Source organism: Lissotriton helveticus, chromosome 3_2 (assembly GCF_964261635.1).
Source record: "Lissotriton helveticus chromosome 3_2, aLisHel1.1, whole genome shotgun sequence".
NCBI lineage: Eukaryota > Metazoa > Chordata > Amphibia > Caudata > Salamandridae > Lissotriton > Lissotriton helveticus.
Window position 1 is genome coordinate 411073053 of NC_136062.1, and position 15097 is coordinate 411088149.

General features: G+C 48.8%; 1 protein-coding gene across 1 annotated transcript in view; it reads left to right on the top strand.

Moving 5' to 3' along the window:
- IFTAP (intraflagellar transport associated protein) overlaps positions 1-15097 on the top strand; it is a 299298-nt gene that overhangs the window by 179018 nt on the left and 105183 nt on the right. The window contains exon 4 of the mRNA XM_078684338.1: positions 6415-6486. Within this exon, the coding sequence (XP_078540464.1) occupies positions 6415-6486 (72 nt within the window). The remainder of the gene's footprint in view (positions 1-6414; positions 6487-15097) is intronic.

Genomic DNA, 15097 nt, shown 5'->3' on the forward strand with positions numbered 1-15097 from the left:
CACAACCACCCGTGCATAGGGATGCATGTGCAGTCTGCACATGTGGGTGCCTGTGTCTAGGATGGTCTGTCATTGATTCCTGCTTGCTGTGCTAAATGTTCATGGTTTGGTCAGTGCATGAACTAATAGAGATTTCATAATGTCTGATACAGCATTTACCACCGATCAACATAACTTTCATTTCAATTAAAGCTGTCCATTATTATACATGTAGTTAACTGAAGTTGAAAGGCCACAAAAAGTTAGAAAATATTGTTTTTTTAGCCACTGCTTTCACCCTGCCCCCAGACTCGCTGACCCGGCCTCCACCATTTCGTTCAGCATCACAGTTCCCATACGTTTTTTAATGCACTTCAACCACTGAGCAGACTGCACCTTGTCCAGCCTTGTACACTGTGCCTGCTACCACTGCAGCACTCGCACTGCCCTCTGAATACAGTATTCAGGACTTGCTGACTAGTCTCCGTCTCAATGATGATCAGCTCTCCACTTTTAAGATTTACTGTCTTTTCAACTTAACACTCATTCCCTTCGCTGTGAGACTAACACTTGCTTTTCAGCTGCGTGACTGCTATCAGAAGGAGACAAACTTGAACATCTGTTGCTGATCTGCTCCTCTTCATGTTAGGGAAGCTTACTCTGCTGCAGCCATTACTAATTGCAAGAGAGAACCCTGTACAGCTACTGCCAGTGCTGCATATGCTCTTTGTGTGGGAGAAGAATGTGGAGATCTAGCAGTGAGTGCCTAATAATATAATCACATCACACCTGCCTCTTGTGTATTTGTACTTGTGGATACTGCCTCAATCAACCATAGTGTATCTGCTACGTGATTTTGCTGCCCCATGAACCGTTCATAGCCTCTGACAAGAAGTGCAGTTATTCCCATCCACACGTTTATCAGCGCATCACATCTGAGGATTTTTGAAGCTGGACAGCTATGAGTTGGCCCTATGATAGAGAACACCCTTCTGTCCTACAGGTTCATATTTCGACACAGTCTGGACTGTGCCAAAACACTTCAAGAAATGCAGTCTGCCCTCTGCCTTTAGGTACTATTTCTCTACATATGAAAATGTGTTACATGCAAAATATCTGATAATTGGGTGCAGTGCACACTGACACATCTGCACACATGCTGTACAGCCAGCGAGAACAACAGTTGCATTTAAGAGTGCATGACCATGCACTGCATAATTGGACTTGCACTTGAAATATATATTGCACAGTATGTTGCACTGATTGCAGTGCAGGGTCTCTACGTGCAGACCTAACATAGTGATAACGGAGTAGGTGGGGCAAGCAGTTAACTTCCCAGGACAAGTAGATTTGTGTAACATTTTGTTCCCTGGCCAAGTAGATTTTTGCAATATTTCCACACCCCTGTGCCTCCAGGATTGATGAGGCCTTCCATAGGAGTGGCTCACAGGTTTATATGTGTCCAGATATAGGTTTAGATATAGGTATACTATACCTAAGCAAGGGGTGTTTACACCACCTTGCCCCAGCTGAGTGATCAGCCAGTTGTGTCAATTTAAGAACAAGCCAGGGGTGGCAAAAGATATGCTGCAGCCCCTGGTAGGCCTTGGTGGCACCTATGCCCTGAGCACCTATAGTGCATGGTACAGGGGCTGACAAGGAGTCCATTTCCAATTGTGGTATGTACCTATAGCACATGTATTATTAATTTAGAGAGAGAACAGCAGGCTGGGGGTCTGATTAGCAGGCCCACAGCCTCAGTTAGTCTAAAACCAGTGAAGCAAAAAGCAAAAATTTGGGGTGACCATAGGATAGCAGACCCTACTCTCCTACACTCACTGTGTATCTGAAAGCGGAGCTGGTGTCGCCTCCCTTGAAACAGAGGTTCTTGCGCCTATAAATGAGTCGAGAGAACCTAGACGAGGGTGGAACAGACACCCACTGAGACATTCTACTCACTTGTAAATGAGGCCAAAAGGCACCATCAAGGTCTAGTTACTTTACCCATCACAGTATTATGACAGCATGGATTATTTTATCATGTGAAGGAAGACCATTGCTTTGTGTGAAAAATGTGTTTTTTTTAATTTTCAATAATTTCTTCAAGTTGTCACGAGTCAAGAAGCATTGAGAATGCTGATCTCTTGCACCGACACTGCACCAGTATTTCAAAATCAGGGCTATTGATTTTGAAGATCCTTTCATACTGAGGCCATAGATCAGACTCAATGTAAGTCAGAAAGCATGTGTTTGTGTAAGTGCTGCAAAGCTACCTAAGAGAAATATAGGACAGCACTTGGAACCCAAATGATCTCACCATCTCTGCTAGGGGGGGTCACATGAAGGTTAAAGAAGGTGGGGCTCAAGGAGGTACCCTGGGGGGCCCCACAGGGAAGGCTATAGGCCCTTGCTCTGAAGTCTCCGCAGCTAACAGTGTTCATTCCCCCTGACATGAAAGAGTAGAGAAGCTGCAACACCTTAACCGAGACTCCCACTTCTTGCAAGCGCTGAACCATACGCACCAGGGAGATGGTGTCAAGTGCCACTGAAAGGTCGAGCATGATCAACTCCGCCGTTCCACCCTGATCCACCTGCATGTGAATATGGTCAGTAGCTGCAATAAGGGCAGACTCGGTGGTGTGACTGGCACGAAACCTATTCTGCAAGCGGTCTAAGATCTCCTGGGATTCAACGTATTTCATCAGTTCAATGTTGAATTTTCCCAGCATCTTAGTAGGGGTAGGAAGAAGGGAGATAGGTAAAAAAAAAAAGAATTTCAACTCTCAAGGGTCAGTGTTAGGTTTTTTAAGCAGTGGTGAAACTGTGGCTTCCTTCCAGCTGGTCGGGTACTTGCCGGAGAAAAGTATGTTAATAAACACCTTACAGAATAAATTAGCTACCGGGACAGGAGCCAGTTTGAGTAAGGAGTGCATACAGGGATCCGACATAGTGCCGAATTTAAGGCCCAGAAGGAGTTCTCTAGTTTTCTTGACCGTAATTAGCAGGAAGGTGCTCAAGGCCTCCTAACCGGGGTCCAGGCTGAGCTCCTCAACATCGTGGTCCCCAATCTCAGGTACGGGGTCCTCACCTTCCGTAAGCCTAAACTCCTGTAAGATCTTGAGGACCTTGTCGTGAAAGTAGGTAGCTACTCTGTCACAGAAATCTTGCGAGGGGATCAGCATGTGTGTCCCCAGTGGCTCGGAGATTTCCTTGATGACCTTGAATAGCATACTGGAGGAATTATCTGCTGACTTGATTTTATCGGTCAACTATTGCATCAGGGCAACATGGTACACAGTTTGCTCAATGTAGAGATTTATGTCTTCCCGTTTCCTGCTCCCAGCCACTACGAATGGTGTTTAGAATTATTCAAGCATGTTGCTATATTCACAGGTTTCCACACACAGTTATCTAAATTAGGTGCAGAGCTGGGGCAGGGCAGTAGCTCATTAACGCTCTCTTTCCTTCATTTATTCAGTTACCCCCATAATATCTCGCGGTGGCCTTACGTTTGTCTCATAGATTTTTCATATTTTGATGTTGTTAATATTCTCTGCGTCACAAGTTCATGGGCACCATAGCAGGTCAGGAAAGCATTGCATTCTCCACCCTGCAACAAGCTCTTGCTGTGCAACCATCTGAGGCGCATTTGGTGGTAATCACTGGTGGTTATGGGGTCAGAAGGTGTGAGAAAGTATTCGGCTAGCAGCACCAGTACTGAGGGCTGAAGACATGTGAGGAGCAGAGCTCGATGTCTACCTAGTGTGTGCTCGACCAGACAGCATCCGTCAAACAGGACTGGGCCAAAGGGCCGGTGGCCAATGCGCCCCCCTGCAGCAATAATATGGAGCGGGAAGTTCTCATGAGATATTCATACACTATTTTCTATGATGTTGTGAAAGGGATCATGGTGGGTGTAAACTTCTGGAGTATGACGTAGAATGAGCGACTAATGAGGTTGGGGAGGCTGGTGCTTGGGGGACATGACAATAGCTCCGCTTGCAAACTTTCTTGGTTTTCAGTCAATGGGGTACTGGTTGGTTGGAAAATTTTCTTCACCGCCAACTTAATATTGTGTTATGTTATGTTATGTTATGTTATTCAGAGTTTTGTAGAGCGCTCAGCTACTCAAACAGAGTGTCCCCGTGCTATCAGACCCAGCAAGGCACAGAGCAAGAAAGTAGGTGGAATTATTGGCCAAACAGCCAAGTTTTAGGATCTTTTCTGAATGACAGCAAGTTATCAGCCTGCCTTATTGACAACGGCAGTGCATTTCAAGCCCGGGGCGCAAGGTGCTTAAAAGAGCGACCACCGCTGCGAGCACGCCTAATTGCCGGGACCGTGGCCAGCGACAATGATGCAGAGCGTTAAGCTCTGGATGGGCAATGAAAGCTAATCCTATTCCTGAGGTAGCAGGCGCCAGTGCCATGCAGGGCCTTAAAAGCTATTGTAAGACCCTTGAAGGCAATGCGTTTCCGTATAGGCAACCAAAGAAGGGATTTCAGAAGTCCCGCGGTGCCAGATCTCCGGCTCAGGCCAAAAATTGCTTGTGCCGCAGAACTCTGTACCACCTGTAAGCGTGACAGGAGGTATTCAGGAAGGCCCAAATATAGCACATTTGCATAGTCCAACCTTGAGCCTATCAAGGCTTGAACCGTAGTCCTCCTGTGGGCAATGGATAAGAGTGGAAGACATTTTCTCAACATTTTTAAAAGACCGAAACACTGTCCTACCAGGCCCAGAATCTGTGGTTTAAAAGTGAGACAAGTCCATCTTCACTCCAAGATTCTTGGCCACCAAATTGTCAGCGGAAGGTGGAAACATAGCCTCAGGCCACCAGGACTTCCAGCAGGGGACTGGAGGACATCCAAGGAAGAGAACCTCCGATTTATCAACGTTGCACTTCAACTGGTTCAGTTGGAACCATGCAAAGGCAGCCTCCAGGCAACTCTTGATACGCTCTCCATTGAAGTCCATGTTCTTTCCACACGTGAAAAGAAGCTGGGTGTCATCGGCATATGAGACAATCCGGGCACCATAGGATTCAGCCAGCGCTGCCAGAGGGGACATATAGATGTTGAAAAGAGTGGGGCTCAAAATAGACCCCTGGGGAACTCCCACCTCCAATGGCGGCACTACAGCTGAATACGGAGGGGCCCAGACTGTCTGTTGGCGGTCAGAAAGAAAAGACTCAAACCATCTGAACACCGTCCCCTCTATCCCAATCTCCAAGAGTCTTACAAGGAGGCGGTTGTGGGGGACAGTGTCAAACGCCGCCGATAGATCTAATAACACCAGCAATGCTTTTCCTCCACCATCCTGGACCTCTTTGATGGCCTCCGACATCTCCAGCAGTGCCGTTTCGGTGCTCATGTTCGCCCGAAACCCGGAGTGGGTGTGATGGAGGACACCATGTGTCTCCACAAAATCCGAGAGAACGGACTATACATGCTTTTCCACGACCTTCGCCAGGACCGGGAGCAAGGAGATAGGCCTATAGTTCACATGGATGCTAAACTCGAGGGTTGGCTTTTTCGAAAGGGACAGAACCAGCGCTTGTTTCCAGGCCTGCGGCACCACACCCATCTCAAGAGAGCGATTTAAAATCGGGTTAATGACGTGCAATTTTGGCTAAAAACTTCGCGGGACATGGGTCCAGCGGGGAACCCGATTTCATTTTGGATAAAAAATCCAACGTAGCTTTAGGCCAGAGAGGCGGGAAGTTAAACAGTGAGGGCCGCCCAGAGGCGGGCAGAGATGCAAGGGGCACAAGATTGAAGGCTCCCACTGGTGCAACCGGCGCAAAGGATGCCTGAATGCTCTGGATTTTATTGGCAAAAAAACCTGCCAATTCAGAGAAAGCGCACTTGGGTGTAATGGAGACAGGCAATGTGAATTCCTTCACAATCATAAAGATTTCCTTGCTGGTGTTAGTGGCCTCATCAATCCACCTGGCAAAGTAGGATTTCTTCTCCAGATAGATTTCTTTATGATAAGCCTTAACGCACAACCTATATGCTTCCTTCAGTGGTTCCTCATAGTTTGATCGCCATGCTCTTTCGGCCTTCTTACAATGCCTGCGGCTGATGTTAAGCGCCGGTGTAAACCAGGGTGCCGAGGCACGAGTGGAGTTTTTATGAACCAACTGGGGAGGGGCTAGCTAATCATGGCACTGCGCAAGCCACGTTTGACTTTCTGTGGGGTTGGACTCATGATGCTTGTTGATGTAACCGCCAAATTCAATAGCGCCTGTAATGGATTAACTAACATTTTGAAAATACATCTTTAAGATTGTTTTTAAACTGTGTTATTTTCATTCGTTTTATGTATTAGTACCTGCTTCGAAAATGTGCACTGCTTTGCACTTGTAGGCGGCAGTTTTTTGTTTGGGTTTATGTTTGATTTCATTTCCGGTCTGATTTCTCTTTTTTCTAGATTCTAATTAATGGGGACAGGAGAGTCGGCGCTTGTAACCTTGATGACCTGTCGCTAGCTGGCAGGCTAAAGGTAAGTTTGTTTTTTATTTCCTTTCTGTTTGACAACAGGCCAAGTACCGTTTTTTTAAAGCGTTCAGCTTCAAAAATAGTATTTAGTTGGGACTGCGCATGTGCCCCTCAGTGTAGATGTTTGACATGCTCTATTGTGTGCACGACACTTATCCGGCCACGAGTTCTTCCCTACATCTGTGGCAACAGGGCTTTATGTGCTCTTCACCAGCAGTACTATAAAGCAGGTAAGTCCAATTGGTCGCACACTGCTTGTCCTACCTGCGTGTTGCCCCAAAGTATTGTGGTCCATGAAGTAAGCATCAGCGGGTGCGCCTCTGCCAGGGTCTTGAGCAAAAAATCACTGTCGCGTTGGCCATCCCTGGACAGGTGTTTCGAGGTTGTTACCTCTCATCAGCAGGGAATAGGCATATATGTAGGGGTGCTGCGTAGGCTGCCAAAAAATATTCTCAGGTCCAGTACCGCTCGTGGCACGCAGGTGCGTAACCCGGGCTCGTCAGCCCCACCAGCTCAAGGGAGCTTGAATATAAAAGAAAGTCCAATTGGTCGCACACTGCTTGTCCTACCTGCGTGTTGCCCCAAAGCATTGTGGTCCATGAAGTAAGCTTCAGCGGGTGCGCCTCTGCCAGGGTCTTGAGCAAAAAATCACTGTCGCGTTGGCCATCCCTGGACACGTGTTTCGAGGTTGTTACCTCTCATCAGCAGGGAATAGGCATATATGTAGGGGTGCTGCGTAGGCTGCAAAAAATATTCTCAGGTCCAGTACCGCTCGTGGCACGCAGGTGCGTAACCCGGGCTCGTCAGCCCCACCAGCTCAAGGGAGCTTGAATATAAAAGAAAGTCCAATTGGCCGCACACTGCTTGTCCTACCTGCGTGTTGCCCCAAAGCATTGTGGTCCATGAAGTAAGCATCAGCGGGTGCGCCTCTGCCAGGGTCTTGAGCAAAAAATCACTGTCGCGTTGGCCATCCCTGGACACGTGTTTCGAGGTTGTTACCTCTCATCAGCAGGGAATAGGCATATATGTAGGGGTGCTGCGTAGGCTGCCAAAAAATATTCTCAGGTCCAGTACCGCTCGTGGCACGCAGGTGCCTAACCCGGGCTCGTCAGCCCCACCAGCTCAAGGGAGCTTGAATATAAAAGAAAGTCCAATTGGTCGCACACTGCTTGTCCTACCTGCGTGTTGCCCCAAAGCATTGTGGTCCATGAAGTAAGCATCAGCGGGTGCGCCTCTGCCAGGGTCTTGAGCAAAAAATCACTGTTGTGTTGGTCATCACTGGACACGTGTTTCGAGGTTGTTACCTCTCATCAGCAGGGAATAGGCATATATGTAGGGGTGCTGCGTAGGCTGCCAAAAAATATTCTCAGGTCCAGTACCGCTCGTGGCACGCAGGTGCGTAACCCGGGCTCGTCATCCCCACCAGCTCAAGGGAGCTTGAATATAAAAGAAAGTCCAATTGGTCGCACACTGCTTGTACTGCCTGCGTGTTGCCCCAAAGCATTGTGGTCCATGAAGTAAGCATCAGCGGGTGCGCCTCTGCCAGGGTCTTGAGCAAAAAATCACTGTCGCGTTGTCCATCCCTGGACACGTGTTTCAAGGTTGTTACCTCTCATCAGCAGGGAATAGGCATATATGTAGGGGTGCTGCGTAGGCTGCCAAAAAATATTCTCAGGTCCAGTACCGCTCTTGGCACGCAGGTGCGTAACCCGGGCTCGTCAGCCCCACCAGCTCAAGGGAGCTTGAATATAAAAGAAAGTCCAATTGGTCGCACACTGCTTGTCCTACCTGCGTGTTGCCCCAAAGCATTGTGGTCCATGAAGTAAGCATCAGCGGGTGCGCCTCTGCCAGGGTCTTGAGCAAAAAATCACTGTCGCGTTGGCCATCCCTGGACACGTGTTACGAGGTTGTTACCTCTCATCAGCAGGGAATAGGCATATATGTAGGGGTGCTGCGTAGGCTGGCAAAAAATATTCTCAGGTCCAGTACCGCTCGTGGCACGCAGGTGCGTAACCCGGGCTCATCATCCCCACCAGCTCAAGGGAGCTTGAATATAAAAGAAAGTCCAATTGGTCGCACACTGCTTGTACTGCCTGCGTGTTTCCCCAAAGCATTGTGGTCCATGAAGTAAGCATCAGCGGGTGCGCCTCTGCCAGGGTCTTGAGCAAAAAATCACTGTCGCGTTGTCCATCCCTGGACACGTGTTTCGAGGTTGTTACCTCTCATCAGCAGGGAATAGGCATATATGTAGGGGTGCTGCGTAGGCTGCCAAAAAATATTCTCAGGTCCAGTACCGCTCGTGGCACGCAGGTGCGTAACCCGGGCTCGTCAGCCCCACCAGCTCAAGGGAGCTTGAATATAAAAGAAAGTCCAATTGGTCGCACACTGCTTGTCCTACCTGCGTGTTGCCCCAAAGCATTGTGGTCCATGAAGTAAGCATCAGCGGGTGCGCCTCTGCCAGGATCTTGAGCAAAAAATCACTGTCGCGTTGGCCATCCCTGGACACGTGTTTCGAGGTTGTTACCTCTCATCAGCAGGGAATAGGCATATATGTAGGGGTGCTGCGTAGGCTGCCAAAAAATATTCTCAGGTCCAGTACCGCTCGTGGCACGCAGGTGCGTAACCCGGGCTCGTCAGCCCCACCAGCTCAAGGGAGCTTGAATATAAAAGAAAGTCCAATTGGTCGCACACTGCTTGTCCTACTTGCGTGTTGCCCCAAAGCATTGTGGTCCATGAAGTAAGCATCAGCGGGTGCGCCTCTGCCAGGGTCTTGAGCAAAAAAATCACTGTCGCGTTGGCCATCCCTGGACACGTGTTTCGAGGTTGTTACCTCTCATCAGCAGGGAATAGGCATATATGTAGGGGTGCTGCGTAGGCTGGCACAAATATTCTCAGGTCCAGTACCGCTCGTGGCACGCAGGTGCGTAACCCGGGCTCGTCAGCCCCACCAGCTCAAGGGAGCTTGAATATAAAAGAAAGTCCAATTGGTCGCACACTGCTTGTCCTACCTGCGTGTTGCCCCAAAGCATTGTGGTCCATGAAGTAAGCATCAGCGGGTGCGCCTCTGCCAGGGTCTTGAGCAAAAAATCACTGTCGCGTTGGCTATCCCTGGACACGTGTTTCGAGGTTGTTACCTCTCATCAGCAGGGAATAGGCATATATGTAGGGGTGCTGCGTAGGCTGCCAAAAAATATTCTCAGGTCCTGTACCGCTCGTGGCACGCAGGTGCGTTTCCCGATCTCGTCATCCCCACCATCTCAAGGGAGCTTGAATATAAAAGAAAGTCAAATTGGTCGCACACTGCTTGTCCTACCTGCGTGTTGCCCCAAAGCATTGTGGTCCATGAAGGGGTGCTGCGTAGGCTGCCAAAAAATATTCTCAGGTCCGGTTCTGGCATCGAGGCCTTTGACGGTTGTTTGGCGGCCTTCTCTTCCACCCCTAACTATTTTCTCTACTGATGAGGGAAGTTATCCCGAAACCCGAGCCATGTCTCGGGCGATATCCAAAAACCCGCGACATGTATCGGGTCTAGAGATCATCAGTTCTACAAGTACCTACTTGCACCCACATGGGTGAACCACTCTTGAACTCCATGTACCAGAGTCCCTAGGGGCGAACCGGAGGAGGGGCTAGCGGTGTGCGCTCCATTGCGATTGCTTATACAAATTGGCTCCCTTGAGCTTTGAGCCGACGGGCTCCTGGACGACGCACCTGCGTGCCGGTTCTGGCATCGAGGCCTTTGACGGTTGTTTGGCGGCCTTCTCTTCAACCCCATTCTATTTTCTCTACTGATGAGGGAAGTTATCCCGAAACCCGAGCCATGTCTCGGGCGATATCCAAAAACCCGGGAAATGTATCGGGTCTAGAGATCATCAGTTCTACAAGTACCTACTTGCACCCACATGGGTGAACCACTCGAGAACTCCATGTACCAGAGTCCCTAGGGGCGAACTGGAGGAGGGGCTAGCGGTGTGCACTCCATTGCGATTGCTTAAACAAATTGGCTCCCTTGAGCTTTGAGCCGACGGGCTCCTGGACAACGCACCTGCGTGCCGGTTCTGGCAACAAGGCCTTTGACCGTTGTTTGGCGACCTTCTCTTCCACCCATAACTATTTTCTCTACTAATGAGGGAAGTTATCCCGAAACCCGAGCCATGTCTCGGGCGATATCCAAAAACCCGGGACATGTATCGGGTCGAGAGATCATCAGTTCTACAAGTACCTACTTGCACCCACATGGGTGAACCACTCGAGAACTCCATGTACCAGAGTCCCTAGGGGCGACCCGGAGGAGGGGCTAGCGGTGTGCGCTCCATTGCAATTGCTTATAATATAAAGCAGGTGCCGAACCGGGTCTCTATCAGGCTCTCCATTTTTGCCCTGAGGGTGAAAAAAAATCTTGCCTCTGCAGCAGTACCACCCTTCACCGCTTTTGAGGTAACTTCAAAGAGACTCGCTATAGTTTTTTTCAGTCTCATCGTTTCAGAACGGAAGCATTTTCATTGTTATATACATGGAAGCCGTAGTTGTGGCCGATTTATCTTACACAAACAACAACCATTGGCAAAGCCAATAGCCCTGGCTTGCTGTAGGTGTAATGTTACTTGTTGTATCAGTATTATATATCTGTATGCGGGGACAGAAGCAGCAAAATACCAGTTGAGCCGCACATCATTGAAAGCACAGATTTTTTGTTCGGGTATATTTAAGCCACGCCCTTAATTGCATCGTACACGCCCCTTTGAGAGACCCCCATAGTTTTTTCATTCCACTGAAGGCCCTGTGCAGAGTGGAAGCTGCTTGCGAAGCACGGAGGGGTTTCAACGAAGTAGCCATTTTGATATCACACATTAGTGGGTCTTTTGTCATCTGTGGTGCTGTAACAATTTTTTGTGATTTTAATCCACAGACTATAAGAATATAAGAGATCTGATGGTGCTGCAGCACCACCTCCCGCCGAGCCTCCATCCCAGAGGTTTTAGGTCCTGTGTTTGGTCCACGTGCCTATACACGAACTCTTAAGACTCCAGTCGCATCCTGCAGCAAACTTGCATACCTAGTGAAAGGAATTTCGAGTCAAAGCAAAATTAAATTATTTCGACATTTGAGCTCTCCCTTTCTCCTTGCAACAATATCATTTTGAGACCATTTTACCGTAATCTAGTATTGTCCGTTTGCTTCTTTTTGTGGGGGTGACCTAAGGCAATGACCTAAACAGCTTTATGTATCACGGGTCAATGTACAACCATACAACCCTCCTATAACATACATCTTTGCTACATGTGACCAAAACAATTTTACCTCTGCACATTACAAATACTTAAACATTTTCATTTTTACAGCAACATTGTATAACCTACATCTAGAAGATAAATGGATGTGTCTGGTGGTAGGTGGCGATAACCCATTTCACTTTCAAACTCCAAAGATTGAGCCGTTTCCAGCATTAGTTTCCTGGCCAGAAAAAAAAGCAACCAGGGCTAAACACGAGTGATTTCCGTCATATATTCCTGATGTTCTATTATGAATCTGAAAGGGCTTCTTTCATCCTACAGATCTGCTCTTGTGTGAAATATCAGGGCTGTCCCTAGTGGCCTGGCATTCTAAAAGCATTATACATTCACATACCCATTTCATAAGTTATAAATAGCACGCTTGCTGTGCAGGTGTATTTTTGTGCAGCTCTGCATGATATAGGGTGCACTAAAATGGTATTGTTACTGCAAAATGTCAGCCATCTTTGCTTATATTTCCAGACATTTGCACACCTGGCTGAACCTTGAGGCTCACCATACAAATCCCTTGGATTGTCTGGTGGGAGTAGATGAGGCCAAAGGTTTTCAGTGTGTGCGAAGGCTGTCACTATGGCATTTTTTTAGGGGGTGGGCTTTTGGGTCCAATATAGCTTAATTCTGCTTTCAGACAGGGGTGCAGTGAGGTTTCTGTCCACACAGTAGTGTTTGAAGCATTTTCTACTTTCCCTTAATGTGAAATTTGACTAAAAAGACACTAAGCAGCTACTTATAATATCACTCAGTTGTATCCTATGGCCGAAGCCGTAGAGTTGTCCTTTGACTATGAGGTGACTCTGGTTAGATTAATCGTTGTATCTGCCTCACGGATTTTCATTGGTTGGACACTGTAACATTTTGGAAGATTACATTCAAAGTCCCTCATTGGGGGTGTTTTAGGTAGATGGTTTCTGTGAGAAGTTGGCCTGATGTGCAGTGTTCACTATTCTAGTGATCACTATATATCAGTCCAAACAACTCCCATTGATGATTGGTTGTAAGTCAACCTTATAGACCAGCTATCCTAGTAGCATGGATACGAGCAGTCTAAGGCTAAGACTCTAGAGGGCGTGTTAAGCCAGCTGTTTTACCATCACATTACCCCTTGAACACCCAGTGAAAGGACACCACACAAGTGTTATGAAAATAAACAGTGTATTTATTAGAATCACAACAACCCTGTACTCTTTATGAGGACAGGGTGCTAGGCACACAACAAAACTCTTACGAAAATACTTAAGTTAGCACGTTATACACAAATGCCCGAGGGGCACGAAAAACCATATACTCTAAAAGTGGAATGCGAAATTACTAGCAGGTAAGTACAGTACTAATAGGCTTTGGAATCGCTAGGACTTGACTAGGGAATCGTTAGATTACTTCTAGGAGACCTAGGGGACTCGGGTGCAGAGTGTGCACTCTCACGCGGGATGCGGGACAAAGTCTATGGAAGCTAGTAAAGGCAAAGTTAGTGTTCACGGGCGAACCCGACCTGGTAGGGAGAAAACGACAGTGGATCCTGACCCTAGGATAGTGAGGCTATGCTGGGACACCGAAGTGCCGAAGTTACCTAGCCCAGGGGCTGCAGCTGCATAGGTCTGAAAAGACGTCGGGAATCTCGTTGCCGGACCAGGAGCCTGGAAGAAGGAAGTTGCTGGCAGGCGACCAGTGAAGGAAAGTTCGATGGATCCAAGCCTGGATCAAGGAAGAAGAAAACCTGAAAGCAGAGGGGACCAAGTTCTTGAATCACTAGCCAGTGATTAAGTGGGCACCAGGATGGCACCGGGCGAAGTCACCGCAGTCAGGTGAGTGGGCGCTGCTGGGCTCTGCAGTCTCTCGGACCAGGAGGCGTTGTCGGCGACCAGGATGGAGGTGCGAGCTGTCCCACGAAGGTTCTTGCTGTCGACGTCGCTGGACCCAGGATTGGGCAACAAGTCTTGGCAAATGCAAGGCCCACGCGGTGGACATAAAATGGCGTCTTAGCCGGACCCGGAGGGTCCAGGGTACTTCTCCGATGGAGGGAAGCAAGGGCCAGTCTGGAGCAACCAGACTAGCAGCAGTGATGTCGTCGGGCGTCGTTCAGAAGGCCACAAGCCAGCGGGCTAGTAGCCAAACAACGCGGTGAGCAGCAAAAAGCAGAAGGGCCCCACGCAGATCGTGGAGATGCTGGGAGGCTGCACTTCGGTGCTGGGGCTGCTCAGGGTCGGGGCTTCTCGGACCCCAAAGCACTCACCAGGAAATTACTCGGCAGGCTTGCTGTGCAGAAGTCGTGCAGTCTTGAAGATGGCCGGTCCCTCGAGGTCTCGTCACACCCACGAATCTCAGCGTGACTGATGATGTAGGTAGAGGTCAGAGGTGCCAGGGAAGCCGGTTCTCGTCGAGCTGGGCAGTCTTGATCCGGAGGAGAGACTTGAAGCAGACCGCAGTGTTCTTAAGATGGTGCCTGCGGATGCAGGGTGACTACTCCTTAGTCACAAGGGAGAAATCTTAGGAAGAAGTCTTGAGTTCCTTTCGTGGAAAGTAGTTTCAGGATTCAAAGATGATCCGATTTGGAAGGGGGCCAGTTCCTACCTTTATCCTGTAAAAAGGGGCTGGCACGCGACTAAGTCCTGCCCTAGGGGTGGGACTAGGAGGGGGGTGGTTACACCCACTTCCTTGGCGGGCTTTTCCCCAGCACAGGGTCTGGAGTGACCCTGGAACTGGTTCCAGCCAGCCTATGCACAGTGAGCACCGGGGTGCCACGTGCAGTCACCTTCCTCTGAAGCCCTGCCTACCTACAATACACAAACCCTGTCTGGGACGGCGCTGGCACCGCCCCTGGCAGGAAACCCTTTGTCCTTATCTCCTGCTCTGGGAGGACTCCCAGCAGCAGGAGGGCAGACTTGTGTCTCGGTGGCAGCATCCATTTTGTGGATGCTAAGGCTCTGTCTGATTTTAACCGGGGTTAGGGGTTACATACATGTCGTGTCCCTCTAGAAGGGTGGAATGCTAACCCCGTCGCCAGAATTGGCGAGGGGTTAGTATTCCAATTCGTATGACACCTTACTCGACATGTTTTGATAAAGCGATACCAGAGTTGGCATATAACCGCGAGGATTATAATGCACTTAAGAGTATATGGTATGCGATATCATGGAAACGGCTAAGGGATGGATCCCGAAAGCCGCAGACAGGCTCAGCTCAGCACCATCTCACACGATTCCAAGCACTCTGCCTTCAGGATTGTTAAGGCCTGCCATAGGAGTGACTGATAGGAGATCTGTGTGTCCATTTTAGGGTTAGATATAGGTATACTATATCTAAAGCAAGGGGTGAGTACACCAT